At 34.7% G+C, this 23,472-nt stretch overlaps 1 protein-coding gene across 1 annotated transcript in view; it reads left to right on the forward strand.

Annotated features, from left to right (window-relative positions):
• Nucleotides 1–2,861: 2,861 nt before the first annotated feature.
• Nucleotides 2,862–23,472, forward strand: part of LOC150105764 (teneurin-a-like) — a 400,598-nt gene continuing 379,987 nt past the window's right edge. Inside the window, exon 1 of the mRNA XM_090394550.1 lies at nt 2,862–3,051. Within this exon, the coding sequence (XP_090250676.1) occupies nt 2,862–3,051 (190 nt within the window). The remainder of the gene's footprint in view (nt 3,052–23,472) is intronic.

Raw genomic sequence — 23,472 nt, forward strand, 5'->3', positions numbered from 1 at the left:
CCAGGATAAAATTGGGAAAAAACCCTACTGTCCACGCCCTAGACCGGCTACCTTGGCTATGGCTGAGGAAGATCCTTAAGTTCCTCACGTCGTCGAAGGGAATCGAACCTAGGACACTCCTTCCCCAGGCATATGGTTGCGAAGCGCAAAGCCACTAGGCTAACCGAGCGGAGCGGACAGAATATTTATTTATTTTTATTCACATAATTGATACACAGTCAAAACAAGATATCATATAAACAAAAATTTGACTGGTGATTCAGAACAATTCAGATTCTACCCAAGAATCTAAGAATAGTCCGTCAGGTAGCGTCGTAAAATATGGATGTTCGATAATTGTGATGGCAGGTCTATTGTGTCCCAAATGCCGATCAGTTTGTATTCTAAAGTCCCAGAGAATTTTTGCTGTTTCGTTTTCCAATACAGTCTCTATTTTATGATGCCACCAGTTATCAGAAGTAGGAAAGCCATATTTTTTGCATACATGCCAATGAATTATTTTGGCCACTTGATCATGGCAGTATTCATAGTCAGTTTGAGCTATTTTGCTGCAGGCACTGATTAGATGTTCTACAGTCTCATCTTTCTGATCGCATAATCTGCATTTGCTGTTATTATTGATGTTCAAAATTTTTGCTTTGATTGCATTAGTTTGTAATGCCTGTTCTTGAGCTGCTAGAATAAATCCTTCTGTTTCTTCTTTAATGTATCCGTTTTGTAGCCATTGCCGTGTCTTGTTCACGTCAATTTTGCCTTCACTATCTCGAAGAAATTGGCCATGCAAGGGTTTAATTTTCCAGCGCACACATCGGATATTTTATTTCCTTTTTGTAATCGGATTTGTTTCCTGTTGCTATTAGAAGGCCCTCTTGTGTAATTGCTTGAAGCATTGGCTCAGAGCCAATGATTATTATTATTATTATTATTATTATTATTATTGTTATTATTATTATTATGTAGAGGGAAAACCAAAAAGGCAGAGGTGTTTTTTTTTTCTTTTTCTGCCAGTACCCTCATATTCGATCACAGAATTTCACCATTCCCGTAAACGATCAAAAGTATCAGAAATTCAACAAAAATTAGTCAGTTATGTTCTGTATTATTTTTGTTGTTATAATTGGACCATTTTATATTAGAATATTAGCAACACGACTGTACAACAGTGATTTGAATATGTGAATAGTGTTGTTGTACAACAACAACAACAACAACAACAAAAATAATAATAAACTAATCACAATATGTATACTATAACCTACCGCTTGGTATACGCAAGCAGGTACTGTTACCATGGAAGCATGGCTTGACTCAATAATCTTTAGGAGACAGGAATCAGTACGTTCTCTAGAAAACAGGTCGTACGAACACACGCAGTTAGCAGACATAATACACAGGCCTCATACCCTTAGGTTGCTTCGGCCATAATTGGACTATACATCCGCCTTATCCAAACAACGAAAACAATCCAGTTATATACAGGGGTATAATTTTTTTTTTTTTTTTTTAAATGAAATCTTAAAATCTCTCTCTTCAACGCTGTCCTCTCATTATTACTCATTTCACTATAAAAATGTAATTGATAATAAAGCCGAAAAGTTTTGTTATCCATTACTATTAAACTACCTTTTCAACCAAGAGTGTGTAATGTGAACACAGATTTTATTTAGCCGTGCCATTCCCGAAATAAATAAATACCGTTCACATCCCACTGCACAAACGAATGTGTGTGCGGACAACATCATGATGAGAAATCTTTGAAAAGAAACCTTCCCAATTACAGTGAGACAGATATTCTAAAGCAACGTAATTTTCCAAACTGTATGTTGACTAGAGCAATCGGCGCTCTCCCACACAACACACACAAATGCGTGATGCTCTAAATTGAGACGAATTAACTGCATAATGGTGGAAGGTAATTCAGAGTGGAAAATTCTAACATCGGACATAGCGACGAGAGAAACATGTATATTGATTTACTTTGATGTTTTACTTTAATGAGGAAACTTTCCCCTGGACAAATTAGTGTCCACTTCTGGTAACGAGATTAGCAGAGAACAAATCAAAGGAGCTTCTATGAAATGACTGCGTGCGACTCTTGCATTGATGGCTCTACAATGGTAGAATACTGCATTAAAGGACAGCTCTCCTGTACGTTGATGAAATTCTGCTTATGTTTTAATTAATAGAGCTTTGCAAGATCAAAAGGAAAATTAAAATTTCTAGCTTTGAGACGAAGTTCTGGAAGCATACTAAATTGGTAAATATATGTCCATTAGTATGCATAGAAAATCAGAGCTTCTTAAACCGTAGTTTTCTCTTTTGCATTTCGATACAATGTGGCGTGATTTTATTTGTGACGTAATCGATCCAGTCTTTAATTGGTGATTTTGAATGCTTTTTTTTGATAGAGTTAGTTACGAGGCAACTGAGGTTCATCTTCTATTTTCGAGTATTCTTGTTTATGTGGACAAACAATTCGAGAAGAAAATACGAGATCGCCAAACTCATATTTGATTAGAAAAATAAAAACTATATAAAGACAATTCGAATTCTAAGGATTTCCACCATGGTTTTTTCGACCAACGTCATTACGCTACGAAGTAACTTCTAAAATGTTTCATGACGCATATATGCTGGATACTGATTTAATTTCAATATTGCGTACTTTTTATAATAAAGGCTAGAATGTTAGCGTATATTATCACGATAATATGCAAATACAGTAATCATGCATCGCGTATTTCGTTCTTGACTAAGCAGTTTACTTGTACATTTCACAAACTTATATATATACACACATCATGGAGGCATGACGTCGCATCGTTGGAAAATTGGCTATAATCTCTGTATATCTTTTACAGATGGACTCGCTGAGCAAACCTGGTCGCCTGAATCGTCCCGGATCGCGAATTCGGCGGCAGAGAAGTCAAGAATGGAAAGATTACAGCTCCTCTGACAATGAAGAGGAGAAACAACCTTATAGATTTCAGGAGGACCACAGCCATCAGTATGACGATCCACGGAACACCGTTGATAGTAGGAAGCATCCCGGTAAGTTCATTATTTGATTGAGGAGAGTGGCGATTCCATTTACAGTAGAATGCCATTCATTAAAATTATTAAAAATGAATCATAAGATTACATTATTCTTTAACATGCGCTTTCAAAATTCAGATACTTCTAATATAATGGCAAGTCAGTATATATGATTAGTATACTATCGATTTCCCTAGCGCATAAGATTAATATAAAATTAATGTATTATTATCCATTGTTTTGGAAATTCGCCATCTAATTTTATCACCAAATATTAAACTCCAAGGTTTATTGCAATTTTGTTTTCTTGCATTGATAGATTCTGCATTCACTCTGTTGTAAAATGAAATCCACAGTTGATTATGTCAAAGAAAGAAATGTATATTAACAAACGATATTTCAATTGTAATTTGTTTAAATTAACGTGTGCGTACTTAGTGACCGTATTCGCGATCCTCCAATGCGCCATCTAGCGAGGAGACGATGAACTAATGTCGTCACTTCCGTTTTTTTTTTTTTTTTTTCCCTCTTCAGGGTTTTATTTTGGTGAAACGCAACGGAATTAAAATATTGTCAAAATTAGAATACCGTAAAGATTATAAGATTAACAAAAGATCTTAATTGACTGACTACTTCGTTGTTTAGTTTAAAAATTTCGCGGTGATTCCAGAATCTCTAATTACCGTTAATGGAATTACATTTGGAATCTTTTGTTTTTGAAAGTATTGTCAGCTAAAAGATAAGCAACAGAACATTTTCATGTGGAAGTTCATATCATCGTAATCTCCTCTGACATTTGATGGAACCGTCATTACTAATCCGAGTGTTGTAACGGACCTTTTAATGCTAGTTCATACACCATCTGAAACGAAACTTTTATTCGCGAATGAAATAAAATAAAATAAATAAACAAAGTTGATGAGTTGATATAATCGTTTGGTGGTTGCTCTGGCGATTTGCTGAGTTTGTCACCTGGTGACGAGACTAACTAGCTTACTTAAACAAACATTGTATTAAACGTTGTCGTAGACAATATTAAAACGAGAATGGAAGTAATTTTGGCAAGTCGTTATTGATTTAATTATCGATTTAATAGTCGAACCATGCACAAGACAACGTCTAGTAACAAATGTAAACATCAAACTAGGAGAGACTTCGGTAGCTTCGTTGTTTATGTTATTGTACTAAATAATGAAGATCGAATTAGTCTTTCACACATTAGCAATCACATTAACCAGTTTATGACATTGTTAGCAACTAATTAATTTTATTTTAAATTTAAAAAAATTAAGGTTTGAAATAATTAGAATGCAGCATACTTGTTGCTTCTATCTGATATGCGAATGCAATATACAAAGTGCCGATCACGTGTTAAATCTTTTATCGCTAACATGTATGTTTCATGCATTTATCAGCATATTTAATCATCCATTGTTGTTTTGCTACTATTGTTTTGATATGCGAGTGAAATACACAAGACCGATCACGTGCCAAATATTTCATTAGTGATGAACGAAGTTTGTCGTCTGCTTAAAATTTGTACCTTTCATGTATATAAGATATTTAATTATTCCATTATTATAGTTTTGCTTCTGTTCTGATATTATGCGAATGAAATATACTGTACCATAGATCACGTGCTAAATATTTTATTAGTAATGACCGAAGTTTTTCGTCTGCTTAAAACTGTATGTTTTATGTATTGAATTTAGGATTCATGTAGAATCACGAGAACACACAATGAACAACTAACTACTCTTTCTTCATTTTTATGCACTATTAAAATTTAAGTGCACTTTTCATTTGAATTTAAAGATCTTCATATTTTGTAATATGCGATTTAGATACATCGTAGACAAATCCTATAATTCTATTGTGACTCTAAAAGACTACACTAGAATAGCATTTTAATGTCTTGCAATAAAATCCATTTGACTTTATTGTTCTCATTTTACCGATATCAGCTACCCCAAATGAAATGGATTAGTGGCTTCTATTAAAACATTTACTTTCCCTAAGTGTTCTTAGAGAATAAAAATGCCATACGTTATGATGGAAATAAATCAGAAATTGCCCTAACAGCAATAAAAAAAAAGGTCTTATCATTATAATCTAGTCCCAAATGTATGTGCTTGGAAAGAATAGACGTGCTTATCTTTCTAAATTCACAAATGTAGTATCTTTCTCTCCCTGGATAATATGAAATAATAATTTATTCTTAAACGATGCAAACTAGAGGTAATTATTCCCTTTTAAACGTTCATGGTTTAAATGCATACTGCATATTGGAAGCAGAAAGTGCATTGAATATAAACTACAAACTGCTAATAATAGCAAAATTACAAAATATGTTGGCAATCATGGTGGAATAGGAGAAGCCAAGAAATTCAAGACAGATTCCATTGTTTAGCTGTAGCATGCTACCTGTAGATTGGATGACAAGTTATTTGCGTATTCCATTGTTGTTAATTACTAGAATGGCATCCTGGCAACAGGATTAGGGTTTCTGGCTTTGGTCGATATAAGTCCGGTGTTAGCTGAATTAATTAGTAATTAAATTCTGATTTCTAAACTGAACAATCAGAATTTCACACTCAGAATCAATCCGTCGTTAGTTTCTTTTCTTGGCAAGTGTCTATGGATTAGACTTTATTATTATTATTATTATTAAAAAGAATTAAAAATTATCATCGTATGTTACTCTTTCGCGCAGGCCTACATTACCGCGTAAGCTTCCGTAACCGATAATCCCGCAGAATAGGTTGGTTGCTCCTTATTCCCGGTGGTATCGCATGTCTGTCGAAGTGTGTGTGTTCAAGGGGTCGGTTTGCCTGCTTTTCGAGAGGAAAAACTCCCAGGATAAACCAGGGAAAAAACCCTGCTGTCCACTTGGCTAAGTAAGATCCGTCAGCTCCCCACGTTATCGAACCTAGGACATTCCTTCCCCAGGCATATGGTTGCGAAGCGCAAAGCCACTAACCGCGCGGAATAATTATTGTATATTATATATTATTAAAACATTCTATTTATCTCACAAATATATTGTATATAATTAACATTTCCGTGCAGAATTTTTAATAAGAATGTCGCATTTTATTTGCATTTTGGTTTTTTTAATTATTTTTTAAAGATCGCTGAGTATTTTTGCTCCTAGTAGTTTTTTTTTGTTTGTTTTGTTTATTTCCTTAACCTAGTGGTTATTTTTTATTCTGCAGGAACATGAAAAAATGCATGCAAGAAATAATACTGACAGTTGTCACTAATTACTATTGTTTGTATATGATTCATAAAACAAGCTATAGGAAGTTCCATAAAAAAATAAATGAGTTACATTTTCAACAATTCAATAATAGTTTTGAACAAATGAAAGCGCGTGCACAATATGACAAGCAGTCGACTGTTGGACATATCTGATATTGTCTACAATGGTTGTTATGGAAACGGAATGACGCAAGTAAAGTTTTTTTTTTTTTTTTTAAGTACATTTCATCTTAGAAATATACGTTTATTGTGTATTAGTAGACCATGCGTCCAATAACACACACACCTGGTGTATTTGTTATTTTCGTCAAAAATATATAAAAGTTGGCACGATTACAAGCAACAGCGAGGTTTGGTAATAGGTTAAAATGAAAGAAGGACGCGAACAGAATGAACATTCTTCATCAAGTGGAAAGCAAACTGCGATAGAGAACTGAATTGTGTTAGTCTAAAGATTGGATGAGACACTATCTAGTGATGTCAGCAGAAAGCATGGAGACACACAGTTCGCTTCGAAAAGTACATGAAAAGGTCTCCGAAGATTTAAGAAGACGGAAAAGCAAGAGAAAGGGACAACAAATGAATCAATGGAACACGGATACAATGTGATGGAGCATCAATCTTAAGTCACACAATGAAGGGCACAAAAGTGCCCTACCGTAACAACAGAGCGTCTGCGGAATGTCGGGAGGCAGTCGAAACAAAAGAAAGCACATAAAAAAGAAAGAAATCCCGGATAAGACATTTTTAATCCGGCAGGGATTGGAATTTTGCGATGTGTATTTCTTTTGTGGACGAAGGTCATAAAAAATACTCACGGTAAGGTCTGTTAATGTATCAGTCGTTTATGTCAGTGCTTCCCAAACTTCTGGATGTCAGGGTCCCCTTTGCAAAAATTAAAATATTTCACGGCCCCCCTCGAAAAAAAATCGTAATAGAGAGATATATTATTATAATATTTATTGTATTTATATTCAATACAAAACATACAGCGCGAATATTGCAAAAATCAAATGCATATATTACATTTTTTGCCTCTTACCGTTTGGTTCTGAAGACGATGCGGCCTGTTCTGGTAAAATATGAAATACTGTCTTTTTTTTTTTAGTTTGTTTCTGCTTCTTCTGACTGTTCGCGGGAATTTTTTTTAATTTTTTATCAGCCACTTATCTATCTCAGGGTTAAATTTTTTAACGTAGAATAGATCAAATAATATCACCACTTACCGATATTGGCACACCACAGACTGATAACATGAAATTAGTGACTATTATCTGAATAAGGGAATCCCCGGACCAAGAACATTTTTCTTTTTTGTGACTTTTCTCCCTTTACGGTGATTAAGCCTAACGCGAAACAGACAGCAAAGGCAGGTTATTAAAACGTGCATATGATTGGTGCGGTATTAACAAAAGATCGCAACCGAAAGATAAAAGTATAGCTGATAATTGAGTTGAAATGCTAACGCTCTTCAATCGAATTCCATATGCGAAACTGCCATAACATTCATTATATATATTACTTAGTTTTAACACTTTTACGAATTTTAACACGTTCGGTTGAATTTTATTGCTGCCTTGGGAAATCGAACTCACACACATTTAATTAATAACAATAGTTTTTAGTTAGATACTGTGTTTGCCCATGCAACATATGGTTTTGTTTCAGTTTATACAGCACAGTCTCTGTATGAGGGGACATGTGATTCATTAATTAGTGTGTTTTTATACCAGTTGTCTCTAATTGCACTATTTGTTGAGAAATATATTACACAGACTCCTCATACCTTATTCACTGGCATAATAAAAGTACTTGTTTTTATTGCCTCTGCAGTATAGTGGCTGTTAGGGTGGTTGTGTTGTTTACCACTGCAAGCGAGTTACTATCTTCCCACATGAACTTGTTTAAGCTTTTTTTCATGTGTGAAGTATATGCGAAACTTTTATTGGTAACAGAAAACTAGCTCGGATGACAGTGATAATATAAAACGAGTTTTGATATGTATATAAAGTCAATATCAACAGTCCCTGATTACGAATGCATGATGAAAGGGACAGGAAGATTTGGAGCTTCCCTGGAGAGCATTCGAAGTAAATACAATTAACCACTGCTTTGCAATGAAACATATGAATAAGCAATATTTACTAATATTCATTAAGCCCCGAAATACGCAGGAAGCAAAGTTTGTGAACCAACACCAATGTGTGAATTTTTCCATTAAAATATAAAAAATAACAAAAAAGAAATAATAAATAATAAAAGTTAAATACGTTTCTTTTAAAATAAAAAAATCTACTTAGTCTTAAAACATTTTAAATTTGTTTTCATTATTTCACGTCCCCCCCCTCAACAACAAAACCTACGGCCCCCAAGGGAGCCGCGGCCCACAGTTTGGGAAGCGCTGGTTTATGTGATGTAGCGTACTAAAGCGACACCTGGTGTTTATGAGCAAAATTTAAGAAAAATTGAAAAAAATAGACAGAAATGAGCTGTAAAACGATAACAATTCAGAGATATATTTATTATAATAGTATACAAGTTTCAAATAATTCATACATTCCCCCCCCCCCCCCCACTATCCGTATTATCACCATATGTGTTTTTGTAGACGGGCTACTTAAAATCAAGACACAAGCTTCTATAAATATTCTGCAAAGGGCATCGTCAAAACCGACAAAGCTACGAAGGCTTTATGAACTCTACAACCTACCGATAATTTCATCCTTCCTTAAATTAATTAAATAATTAATTATCTATTTTAGAGTTCTGTTAAATATATAAAACAGAGAGCATTTATAATCGATATTGTTAATAATTGTCTGCGATCATTTTCATGCTTATGTTATCATTAGAAGAATTGCTGTACTTGTGTTTTCATGTTTGCTTAGAGATCAAATATCGCAAAATTAATGACATATAAGTTCCCTACAATGCAAGATTTTCAGCAGTTAGTAGCTAGAAAATATCTGTTAGGAATGCGGACGAGAAGAAGAATAAATAGCCTGAAATATTTTTGCTCAAGATGCCAATTTGAGGAAAAAAAACTTAACGGACCAGTCATAATAATTGATTGGGTTTCTGCTGCAGTACTCCTACCTTTAACAACTTATAGTGCCAGAACGTCTTGGATTCGGAAATAAGAGAACATTAAAACATCTCAAGAGTAGCAGAAGGGATGCATAACTCATTATAATTTAATTTCTTTAGCGATAGAACACGCACAGAACTATCCGTAGGCTATTTAAAGACTTAAGTATCTTACTGAGAATATGACCGCCCTGGTGGATGAAGTAAAGTTTGATGTGCCTTTCTACGTGATTAAAACACGTTTTTCCTTTTAGTTACTGCTTCTCTAAGCAATACGGAAGAATTAATAGTGAGAAACTCCAGCAGTTGAAATAGTTGAAACTGTCATCCACATTTTATTGAGAATCACAACCTACAAAGTGATCTTCTAATGTTCTGTATGCCTAGAAACGTTAATTATTACAACCATAATTAACTATTATTAATTAAATATTAAATAATAGCAATTAATAATGATGATTTAATTAATATAAATAAATAGTCTATACGAATTTTTAACATTATTATCAGATAAATGCAATATTTTGTTTTTCAGTTATATTTAAATGCAACATCCGCGCAGGTTAATTAAAATAAAAATAGAGAAATATAATGAACAGCTACGCATAAAAACTATTCTAATTTTTATTCTTCAAGCACAGTTAGAAAGGATCTCGATAGGTGGCATTAAAATTACAAATGATAATTTTAATTTATGCTAACTATATACTTTTGTTATAATTATAATATATATACAAACAGTATGCCAAATTAATATTTATTACTAATTATTTTTAAATTTTATAATAATCAAATATTTTTCCAACTATTTGAAACAACTCGTTCCGGTACCATTTTGCTATTCATATATTAAAACAATTAAAAAGAGAGAAAGAGGGAACAATTATATATATGGAAATATATATGGAAATATATGGAAACAATCGACCGTGAGATGCGGTGATTGATCGCAATGCTGTAGCCAATGAAGTTCTAACTGAGGCTCGGCTATTTCTGTTACCCTCCTGCCATGATCAGAGCTTTAATTGCTCAATAACACCTTATCCCTACACTGTCTTCTACAGATAACGGGGAATATGAAAAGCATTCTTGCTTCGCCCCTTTAAGCCAGTCCTTATAAGGACAATTCTCTCAAAACAGGGCCTAGTCCACACAGATGAAAATAAGGCAGAAGTCATACTAAAAATTCTTGAGGATCAATGCAAACCTTCTTATAACAACTTAGATTTCAATCATCTGTACAAAATCCACAGACAGGTCAGGCATGCACTAAACCACCCAGATACCAGTGCTGACCATATTGCACCCGCTCACCTGTTGAATTATATGATATTATTAAAAAACTTAAGAACAATAAAGCTCCTTGACCAGACAGTATCTCAAACAGGGTGATCAAGCTGCTGCCTCGAAAAGCTATAGTGCACCTGACCAGTATAATAAATGCAATCTTAAGACTTCACTATTTTCCTTCCACCTGGAAAGTGGCTGATGTGATTCCTATACATAAGCCAGGCAAAGACCCACACTTACAGCAGAATTATCGCCCAATCAGTCTCATCTCCAATCTGGGTAAGGTTGCAGAGAAGGTCATCATCTCACGACTCCAAATCTCAGTAAATGACCTAAACATCCTCCCTAAAGAACAGTTTGTTTTCATTCATGGTTTTCGTCAACACCATTGTACTACCCAGCAAATCCACAGAATTGTCGAATACATCACCACCAGTTACAATTGGCGCCAGTGCGCAGGAGCTGTTTTCCTAGACCTATCCAAAGTATTTGACAAAATCTGGCATTTTGGACTCCTGCACAAACTTATCTCAGCCGGTACCTCACTAAAAATGGTTCATCTAATCAATTCGTATCTTCAGAATAGATCAATGCAAGTTAAAATCAACGGTTCTACATCGTCCCAGCGCCATATCTTTGCTGGAGTGCCGCAGGGATCTCTACTGGCTCCATTGCTGTTTTCTATATACATGTCAGACATCCCACACAATCCGATGACTTCCATTTTGGCCCTATATGAGGACAATACGGCAATACTAACCAGATCTCCCAGACCCCATTTCATTACCAGAAAGCTTCAAGAAAACCTTCTAAAGCTGGAGGGTTGGTTCTCCAAGTGAAGATTGGAAGTCAACCCCCTAAAAAGTTCAGACGTTCTTTTCTCAAAAAGGCCAATGTCTCCTGCAGGAGATGTGTTACTATTCAATACTAAAATTCCCTGGCAGACAGAAACAAATTACCTGGGTGTGATTCTCGACAAAAAGCTATCTTTCAACCAACACATCAAGTCTGCGTGCGCAAAAGCATCTAAAGCCATAGCTCAGATCTATCCGCTAATTAATAGAAATAGCAAGCTCAGCAACAGAATCAAATTGCAACTATACCAGATGACGATTCGTCCTATAATCACCTATGCCTCTCCGGCCTGGCGCCACACCTCTAATGCTAACATTATCAAAATACAACGAGTACAGAACAACTGCTTGAGAATGATTTTGAACGCCCCATGGGATGTTAGAAACAATAAACATCATAGAGATACGAATATTCCCTATTTTTTCTCTTTCCTACAATCCTTAGCATCAAAGTTTTTCCTAAAGACGTCCACACATCCCAACGATTTGGTTCAGCAAGCTGCAGCATACGATCCAACGGACATATTCAAATATAGAAGACCAAAAGCTATATTAGCCTCCTTTAGTGATGCATAATCTCCATGCCCATTCAGGGCGAGCAAACTGCTCGTAAATTTTACCCTCACTGTAACCACAACAGATAGCGGAGGATATGAAAAGCATTTTGCTTCACCCCTAAAGACATAAATGTCAATTGTCAATTCTCGCACGGTGAAGTTGGGTGATTAATATCCTTGGAGGATAATGAATGGCAATGCTGTAGTCAATGAAGTCCTAACTGAGGCTCGGCTATTGCTCTTACCCATGATCAGAGCTTTAATAGCTCAATAACACCTTATCCCTACAGATAACGGGAAAGATTAAAAGCATTCTTGCTTCGCCCCTTTAAGCTAGTCCTTATAAGGATATAAGGACAATTCTCTCAAAGAACAGCGGCGATATTTCAATTTTAAAGTCCATTCAATGGAAATATTATGTATATTTTATTGGAATGATGGCAAATTTTTTATTCAACTATTATATTATCCTAATAAACGTTAAATGAATAGCGTATTAAGGTAGTTTTCAATCGAAGATTTCCGAGTGCTTCTCTCCCGATTCCACTGTTTAAATGGCTAAGGAATATTTATTCTGCTAAGAGAGAGAGAGAGAGAGAGAGAGAGAACATTCTCAAAGAGTGATGCAAATTAACTAATTCTCTTTAGAAAAGTTCTGGAAAAATTCAGTTCTTGAACGTGTTTGTAATTATTCCAAAAAATTATTTCGACGTTCTTCCTTATCACAGTAGGTAGATAGGCTACACGAGTCCAAACAGTTGACAATAATGCTATTGTGCACTGTTATGATTTTATGATAATTTATTATATGTAATTGTCCCACAAAAATTATCTTAAGTATTTACATTTATTTGAATAATTAATCACCACAATGTTGTTTCGGGCTTCAGAATGAAGCCATTTGTTAATATACGATTAACTGAGTATGTATGTAGATGTTGTATAGCTAGCTGGCCCCGAATTTGAAATAAATCTAGAGAAATTTAAAAAAAAAAAAAGAAAAAAAAAGAGATATACATTTGCTATATAACGAAGTTTTTAATACTAGATACCAGCTTAATATAAGCTGTTAATATAATTAACGGCTATTTTAGCCTGTTTTTGTTTAGGAGTGTCCCTTATATTTAATACATTGGCTAACATAACTCAAAAGGGGTATGTATATATTTTAGGGCATTACGGGCGAGTGTAAGAAGGCAATTATGGCAGAATAAAAAATGTGGAAAAATTATGTACATACCTTGATTTTGGTTTAACGATGCCTTCTAAATCCAAGCTCTTGTTGAAAGGGGGGGGAAGAGAGGGAAAGAACATGGGGATGTACTTGAGACACGGGAAATAAGTACATCCCCATGTTCTTTCCCTCTCTTCCCCCCCCCCTTTCAACAAGAGCTTGGATTTAGAAGGCATCGTTAAACCAAAATCAAGGTATGTACATAATTTTTCCACATTTTTTATTCTGCCATAATTGCCTTCTTACACTCGCCCGTAATGCCCTAAAATATATACATACCCCTTTTGAGTTATGTTAGCCAATGTATTAAATATAAGGGACACTCCTAAACAAAAACAGGCTAAAATAGCCGTTAATTATATTAATAGTGTTTTAGAGGAGTAGCATGGGAATTTCCCAGAAATTATACTTAATATAAGCTGTTTTGCAAAAAATAAATTTATGCAAATATAGAGTACTTTTGTGTGTGTTATGAATTTAAATATTCTGTGTGTGTGTGCTAAATTTCCCGACCGAGTAGATCAGGATAAATACCGAGTAATACATGAGCAATACAGAATTGTGGACTGCTACAAACCGGAAAGTTTGCAGTCTTTTATGAAAACAATAACCTCAACGCGTGCTACCACCGAATCCTATCTACACAAGCCTATACGGTGAGATTACCTGTGCATTAGAAGACCTCTGCAGTCAATCAAGTGTACGTCGGGTAGTGATTTGCTGATAGCCTGGCTAACCTGTACCAACTAGGGAGAAAATCTGTTCAGATAACAAACTCGATAGTAAATATTAGCTATCCTCTCCTATCGCCATACTTACTACCGGTACTAACATACCATTACGTAGAAGCCAAAAAAAAAAAAAAAAGAGAGAAAAAAAATCGCCTGTCCTTATAATGTTTGAATGATAGGAAAAGATTATTTGAACAATATTTCTTTGGCGACACCTTTTACAGGAAACCAAAGAAAGTGGATCATTCAATAAAATAGCAAAATATCGATCTACCAGATGGGGAAATACAGCTTCCGGTTCAAGTTAAAAACCCATAAAAAGTACGCCAAAAAATTGGCAACTTATTAATAAAATAGCACCAACAGGGTCTTTGGCCATATTTTATACTAAAATCAAATGATTGAATTGCTCTAAATACGCCTTGTTTACTGTGAGCAAAACCAGGCAGCAAGAAGCAGAGCCCCAGATATCGGTTTCATAAATTATAATGTTTTGTGTCACACACACACAGTGTATGTTCCAACAATCCCGTGTCCAACGTGTAAATCCACATCATCAGACTTCTATACTGAAAAATCGCTAACGACTGCTGATAGAGAGAACGTGCCATACTACGTAAACAGATGGCATGTACTGTTTCCTTCTGCCTACATCACGCAAAGGTACGTGTGACACGCAAACCCTCACTCTATATACAATATATGCTGATATAGTTTAGCCACTGGCACGAAGAATGTTACTGACATTTACAATGTGACTGTCCGGTCTCGTCTGTTATCATTATGTGCCACTAGGTGGCGTCCTCCTCTTGTTATATTTTTAGATGCTGTACAGTTGATTTATGTACTGATTCTAACGGCTCAAGAGCAGGCAATTGTTAATATTCGTAATTAGAATAAGGTCTGTGTTTGAATGTTAGGACTGTAGAGTTTCTGCTACTTTAATACTAGTTGTTGTTTTCATGTAATTTGCACTGATTGGAATAGTTTTTGTTTTTTTTAGAAAAAAAAGAAAATATTTCATTTGCAAAATCGTTCATGACCTATATATGAAATCGACCAATGTTTGTTCTGTGGTTTGTGACGTTTTCAGCACGCGACTAACCAAACATGAAACAAATGAAATATGCATTTTCTGGTATATGGAGCTAGAGAATTCTAAATGAAGGAAATCAAGTATGATCACCTTTGCTAAATTGGTAATGAAAATTTAATATGTTGTAGCCAAAAGCCAAGTCTATTTGCATGTTGACAACAGTTCATTGCGGATAACAGAACGACCTTCATAATTTAATCTATGCATATAAACTATTAGCTGAACGCCCTTCCATAGAAACGGATACCACACCACAATGGATACAGACAAAAGAGATGCCATGTTAGAATGCTGTAACAGCAGATATAGTGTCGCCACCTGCCTAAAGTATGAAAAATACATTGAGAATCTTTTTTCTAGCCGTTTAGTAAACATACTCATACTCGTAATTTTTTAATTATAATTAATTTGTCACATTAAAACGTATAAGCTGTATGACATCATCGATACCTTTATCAATATAATTAATAAAAAAAGCGACATGCCACTTACTAGAGACTTAGTACACATTTAATCAAAAACCTGCTATGAGTATATTATTGTAGTATTATGATTTAGAAATTTTAAAGGCGTATTGCCATATTTTTGGAATTTAATAAAATAAAGTAAAGTTTACTCTTCTGCGTTTTAATTTTTAAATTAAATATCATTTACAAGGCTATTTTATAGATTATACATGCGCACTCACAAACATATGCCGTATATTTAATCTGTGACTATATAGCTGCAGGTAGTGGAAGCTATTTTTATATTTCTGTGTTCGTAAATTATTGATTTTTATATATGTGCGCTGTTTTGACTCCAGGTGTCCTGTTCTTCACTTCTGTATGCCTTATCTTAGTTGTCAAATGTCTCTAGGTTTTAACACCAACATAACGTGTTGGCTGTTAGATACGACCACAGTTAGTTGAATACTAAGTGATATCTTTATCTGTCAACCATGACGAGATACTTGCGTTTGAACAACGACACCAATTCTACTTTCAAATAAAGTATCAAACCAAAGAGAAGACACGAGAGATAATAATAGTGAACTGCATTTGTTGTAAGATTGGCTTCAGATTTTTCAGACCTGAGTTTTAAATTCCGAACTAAAGAGATGTCTCACGCCAGTTGATGTATTGATTTAAAATAACTCGCAAAGATATATATCGAATTTCAACTATACATGTAGAACGTTTCAAAAGTGAACAATTCAGCGACTAGTTTCTAAGTGACTAAGGTTTTGTTTGACCTGAAGTATTGGCATGTCATAGGAAGTAAGCTAAATCTACTATTGTACCATATTTTTTATTTCATTTAGACCAACTCCAAAGCTCCTAACACTTTGCATAAGTAATACGCAATACCAATCTAAAAGCATATAGGAATTTTATTATAGCATTATGATATAAATATTTTAAAGGTGTATGCCATACTTTGAGGAATTTAAGGAAAATTATGAAATTTTTTGTTTTATATTGTAATTTTTAAATAAAATATAACTTACATAAGGATTTCATAGAGAAATTAAAGAGCTTTTAGGGATAAACCATGTAAACATAAACATTACGTCACATAGGTCTATGTTACTGACTAAATATTTATAACTCATAGAAAGAGATCGATAAAAATTGTTCTGATGAAGTTAATCACAAAAATATCTTCTAGTCATAAAATGAACTTTTATCAAGGATTATGTGCAATCATTGAACTATCGTAAACCTATTCTCATAAATTTTAAGTTAACATTGTGGTAACTATTTGACTACAAATGGAATTCACGTAGCAAGTCAAAGAAAGATTCTTCAGCACTACGTTTTCTGCACATCAATTTTTCGTTCTTTTTATTTTCCCTTACATTCTCTGCCTTATTTTTTCAATATTCCACTTTCTATATTCTTTCGGTGTTTCCATTCACATGCCATTTGGATTGCAACTAGTTAAATGGAACTAAATCTCTCCCACGACCTTATTTGTGTGTAGGGACGAGAGGGGTTTTAAAAAAAAACAAAAAAACAGAGGGACCTATTCTACTAGTTATTTGCCATGAAAGTTTTCTCTTCAAACTTGGGTTAGTAAACTAGTCACGTAAATTACATTTGTCATCCGGGGGCCTTTAATTCAGACAGGGTTATTTTATTTCTTACCACGTACAATAAATGAGAAAAGTTTGCAACTAGCAGAGTGTGTTTATTAAACTATTGTCATTTCAAGATTTTTCTGGTGCTTCCATCAGGGCAAAATACTGAAAATTGTTTTGCCCATCTTCCGTTAGCAAAGTCGGCGAGCTAACACACACACACACACACACACGTACCCCTCTCTCGTAAATTGACCACCCACCAATGTGTTTACTCCTTTCTCATTGAACGCAATTCGTTCTGATGAACCCCACGAGAATTTTACTCATGTGTGTGTGTGTATGTGTTTGCTTGTGTGCAGAATATTAATTCACTTATACTATTAATAGCATTATAATAGCGAATATGTCGCGTTTAAAGTAGAGGATGTAAGTACTTGTAAAAGGGAAGGTAAAGGTGTTGGTTTTCTATTTTCTTTAACGATTTTCCCCTCTCGGGAGTTAACTTCCTCTGGTGGATATGGTTTGCTTTAATACAGCGAAAAGGTAATTAATAATCTCTAAAAGAAAATTGTGTTTTTTACTTAAAAAAAAGCAGAATAAAGCTATTAAGTTTAAATAACAACCTGATGTTTCATATGAGAAGTTTTATAATTAAAAAGAAAGATCATATTTTACAAAGCAAAATGGTTTAATATATTAGAAAAATTAAGATATTAACATTGCATTTGAGATTTGTGAACAGTGCCATAAGCGGTTTTCATTTCACAGTGTACGTTTCGAAAATTATCGACTTATATGTTTGTGAACAGCCATAAGCGTAGACTGTTTATTTCATACTGTTGGTTTCAGCCATTGACTTCTAGGTTTGTTTTCTTCTATAAACCTTAATAATTATTTGGATTATTAATTATTTCTGGTTTGAGTACCCGCTCTGTGTTTTAACTGCTAATGACTGTTATATTTACCGGCCTCGCGATTTTATTTTAGTAAATTAAGTGAATTATTGCAAACAAATAAGATTTGAAAAGCTATTGACTCATCTAAAAACCGTTGATAAATTTGCACATTACTGACCTATTGTTAACTATACGTTCATTTGATGATTAAGTTATTAACTCATACTTAATATGAGTTAATAACTTAATCCCAAGAGAAGTTAGACATAAGCTTTTCACGGAATTAGCAGTGCAAATCCTGGTGTGGAACAGAGAGAGAGATCGAGATCATTTTATAAGTTGAAACTGAAAGTGAGAAGAAACATACATTAGCCATTTTCAGTTGCCGATATCAGCTAATGTACATTAAGAAGGATAATTCAAAATATACAGAATATTTCAAGTCACAAAAGTTTATTATTAGTATTATAATTATTAGGATTATTATAGTACATTAGTACCATGGATTTTTTTTTATATTTTTTATTTATTTTATTCATCTGTTTATTTTTACTCATCATTTTATATTTTTACTCATCATTTTACTCATCATTTTATTCATCTGTTTATTTTTACTTTCTTGCCTTTTAGACGTTTTCTTGATTTTAAGATGTATCGAATGTTTAATTAAGCTACTATACTCTACTAACTACGTTCACTTTATCATTCACAAAAATGAGGAAGATCACGACATGTTTATTGGTCAAACGTTAGTTAACATTTCAGTGGGAAAACACATTTAGCGCATTGTATAATGTGCAGTATCTCGGAAGTATTTGGTCAGTATTTCCAAGAATATTCTTACCTAGAAATGCAATCATCTGTTTCTTGGATTGTTCAGCAGAACAAATGGCCATTTCCCAATTGTCCAAACAATTATCTAAGAGAGTGGACCTCAAAGAGGTTATGATGCACAACTTCCTTCTTTGGTCCATTATATATTATCACGACATGCTCGGTGTCTATTCAATGACATGTTTTTATATGTCCACCGATAAAAGCCGACATCATCCTATTTGACCATATCACGTGACACACACACACACACACACACACACACACACACACACACACACACACACACACACACACACACACACACACACACGCACAGGCGGTATGTCGACAATGCATTTCTAGTTCTTCGTGTACACCTCTACTTTTCTGTCGTCGTAGATCTTTCCATTATCGCGATGGTTGCAACGGGTCATTTGCTGTGTATTAACCGCATACAGTCACGATATGTATATCACCCGTTTCGGTTATGATAAGCATACTATATTTTGGTGCGTTTTTCGGATGATTGGTTAACGCAGAAGTCGAATGTGACAGTCTCGTAGAAGGATGTGGCTAATAATCTTTGAATTGCTTCCTTTCAGAAGTATCTTACAAACCTCTAAATATATCTCCACCGTAATTGCATTCATGCACGTATATATTAACTTAGACTCAGGTTTTATTTCTTGAACAGTGTCATACTTTTAACGAAGCTCATTTTATCTATTTCAAATACATTTACTTAAAAAAAAAACAAAAAAACTTTGAATTAGGATGTTATGATTCCATCCTCATATGGATGCGGTTGTTTCTCCTTATCCTTATAAGGACTGGCTTAAAGGGGGCGAAGCAAGAATGCTTTTCATCTTCCCCGTTATCTGTAGAGGACAGTGTACGGATAGGGTTATTGAGCTATTAAAGCTCTGATCATGGGAAGGGTAACAGCAATAGCAGAGCCTCAGAACTTCATTGAGTACGGCAATGCCATCCATTACCATCCAAGGGTATTAAATTTCCCCCCATCAAGGTGTTTCTCCTTATCTTTATAAGGACTGGCTTAAAGGGGAGAAGCAAGAATGCTTTTCATCTTCCCCGTTGTCTGTAGAGGACAGTGTAGGGATAAGGTGTTATTGAGCTATTAAAGCTCTGATCATGGCAGGAGGGTAACACCAATAGCCGAGCCCCAGTTAGAACTTCATTGGCTACAGCATTGCCATGCATTACCCTCCAACGGTGTTTCTCGCAAGACGCAAGACGTTGCTGACTATAAGGGTGAAGCAAAATGCTTTTATAATCCCTAATATCTGATAAGGTTGCTGTGTGAAGAAAGGTTTATGAGCTAAGTGCTCTGCTTGAGTGGGTGCAATTTAAAAATCTTCATTTGGAAGTAGGATTGCCTTGGGTCTCCTATATTTGGAGAAGTGTGTTTCATCATAATTTGCTGCTTGTTGCAATAATTCATTTGGTTGTGAAGAGGATGCTGAAAACTTTACTGCTGAAGACTGCAGGAAAGAGTAGATGTAGGGGATATTTGTATCCTGATGGGGTTGGACATTTCTGATATACCATGGAGTATTTACGATCATGCGGAGACATTTCTTTGCACTCTCTGTAGTTTAAGGATATTTGTACTTGAGGTGTGGCTCCAGGCTGGGGACGCATAAGTAATAATGGGTCGAATCATCAACTGATAAAGGAGCAGTTTTATTTTGGTATCCAGCTTGCTTTCCTATTGATAAGAGGGTAAAGCTGTGCAATGACTCTTGATGCTTTTGTACATGAGGCTTTTATATGTGACTTGAAGGTTAGTTTTCTGCCCAGCAGTACACCCAGATATTTGGCTTCTGCTTTCCAGGGAATCTTGATATTAGGGTGTTTCTCTTATCCTTATAAGCACTGGCTTAAAGGGGCGAAGCAAGAATGCTTTTCATTTTCCCTGTTATCTGTAGAGGACAGTGTAGGGATAAGGTGTTATTGAGCTATTAAAGCTCTGATCATGGCACGAGGGTAACAGCAATAGCTGAGCCTCAGTTAGAACTTCATTGGCTACAGCATTGCCATATTTAAAGGTAAAGCCGTCTCTAAAAATTCGGACGATCCCTAGGCCACTCAATCGTGGGCGAAAGCCCGTCCAGCTCAGCGTTGGCTCCACTCAGTGATGGCCTTCCATCTACACACCACCACCGAGCAGAACCGCTCATATTCCGAAGAAAAGCATTCACCGACAAAGCCCCTCAGTGGGCCGTGCTGGAGAACATTTTCCCCGGAGACTCAAATTGCTCCCTTAAGGCAAAAACCTTAAGAGAGCGAACTCAAAACTCTCGAATCTCAGCGCCCCAGGGGGGTAACAGCAACAACCGAACCTCAGTTAAACTTCACTGACTACAGCATTGCCATTCATTACCCTCCAAGGGTATTAATCAGACCAGGGTGGTTCTCCTTATCCTTATAAGGACTGGCTTAAAAGGGCGAAGCAAGAATGCTTTTCATCTTCCCCGTTATCTGTAGAGGACAGTGTAGGGATAAGGTGTTATTGAGCTATTAAAGCTCTGATCATGGCAGGAGGGTAACAGCAATAGCCAAGCCTCAGTTAGAACTTGATTGGCTACAGCAGGGGTCGCCAAAGTCATTTGTCCGTCGGCCCCTTCAAGCGTTTCTTGACTTTTTATCGACCCCCTATATTTTACTATTACGTAATTATAATAAGACAAGCAAAAAAAGACGCTTATGTGAGTTTTTAGATTGTTTATTTTATAGTTACAGTGTTTATTGTAAGTATAATATAGTATATATTATTATATTACTATTACTATCACTAGTAATATCACTGATATTACTAGTGATATTAATAAACTACCAGCGCTGCTCAACTCTTCAACATAGAGAAGTTTAGTTCGTGAATGAATAACGATTGAATTATAATATGTATGTTGATGAATTTTAGAACATTAACGCTCACTTGTATGTCGATGCGCAAAAATGAGACTGGGATCGAATACGTGTAAGTATCAGTAAATAAGAACCACGCACGTGTTGCAATCTCGCTCCCACCAACATCCGTTTATTGGTAAATACGTCATTTTGGCCTACTTGATTAGCCTCAGTAACTATTTTCATGACCTTACTCTATGTTACAGGTCCTATTCATGGACCTGTAAGATGGAGGTACTGATCCCACGATTCACTCTTAATTGCGTTGTCATTACTTCCATGTCTTTTGTCATGGAGGTAATCCAAGTTAACCGAATTAAATATTACCCATACAATGATTGATGTCTTATATTTTTCTGTCGACCCCTGAGCCCAAATCGACTCCTAACAATGTCATATCGACCCCAGGGGTTCGATATGACATTGTTAGGGGTCGACCACTTTGGCGACCATTAGGCTACAGTATTGCCATCCATTACCCTCCAAGGGTATTAATCAGACCAGGGTGGTTCTCAAACATCTTCATCATTAGTTACATTTATCATAAGTGAACTTTTGGTAAATGGCTATTCAAATACTAAAATACAAAACCAGATGGCATCAGTTTGGTATAAGATAACACTTTGGATGATTATACGGATCCATCCATATTTTATAGCAAAATATAGAAAAAGTTTAAAATTTCGATAGGTTTCTTTAGTATTTAGCTGACAATGTGATATCAATCATATCATGATGTAATTCTAGCATGTCTCATGCATTATCATTTTTGTTAAGCGATCATACGAAATTATAACAGTATATGTAATAATAATAATAATAATAATAATTATATTTATTTTTTTTTTATTATGTTTCAGATAAATTACATACATAGATACAAAAACATAAAATAAAAAATCAGCTAACGCCTTTTTATTCCCGTTTAGGGAGTAGCGAGGCCCTTTAGCCCTATATATATATATATATATATATATATATATATATATATATATATATATATATATATATATATATATATATATATATATATATATATATATATATATATATACAGTATATATATGATATTTATAATACATTAAATTGTGAAAATAACAGATACTTGCGAGTTAATATTTTTTAAATAATGATAATAATATATTTTTTTTAAAAATAAATAATATTTTTGTTCATTGCTAAAATATTTACACACATATATATACAATAGTTATCTTGAGTATAATTTTACAATTTTCTACATTGGATTTCAGTTAAGAATTTTAATAACACTCTTTACCTCTGTATTGTGCATTTACGACGCATGTTCTAATATTAACAGTGATGATTATACAGAATTTTGTTTTGTGAATAACTAATATAATAATAATAGTTTTGGAGGCATTTCTGATTTCTTCTTCGAAGCTTTGCAGAGCTTATCTGAGGAAGATAATAGATGGTGGTGGTTTCGTGGTTATGTTTCTATACTGGTCGTAAGCCAAGCCACGTGTTGATTTTACCGTTTGTTGGTACGTGCTTGGAAGGTTTCAACTGATATTACACAGTTTAACTTTTTTTTTGCAAGTCGTCGAACGGCAATTTGTTTATTATATCAGGTATATAGAAATTTCGGGTGGCT

Source organism: Typopeltis vanoorti, chromosome 6 (genome assembly GCF_054136105.1).
Source record: "Typopeltis vanoorti isolate ZY-2024b chromosome 6, IOZ_Tvanoo_1.0, whole genome shotgun sequence".
Taxonomy (NCBI): Eukaryota; Metazoa; Arthropoda; class Arachnida; order Uropygi; family Thelyphonidae; genus Typopeltis; species Typopeltis vanoorti.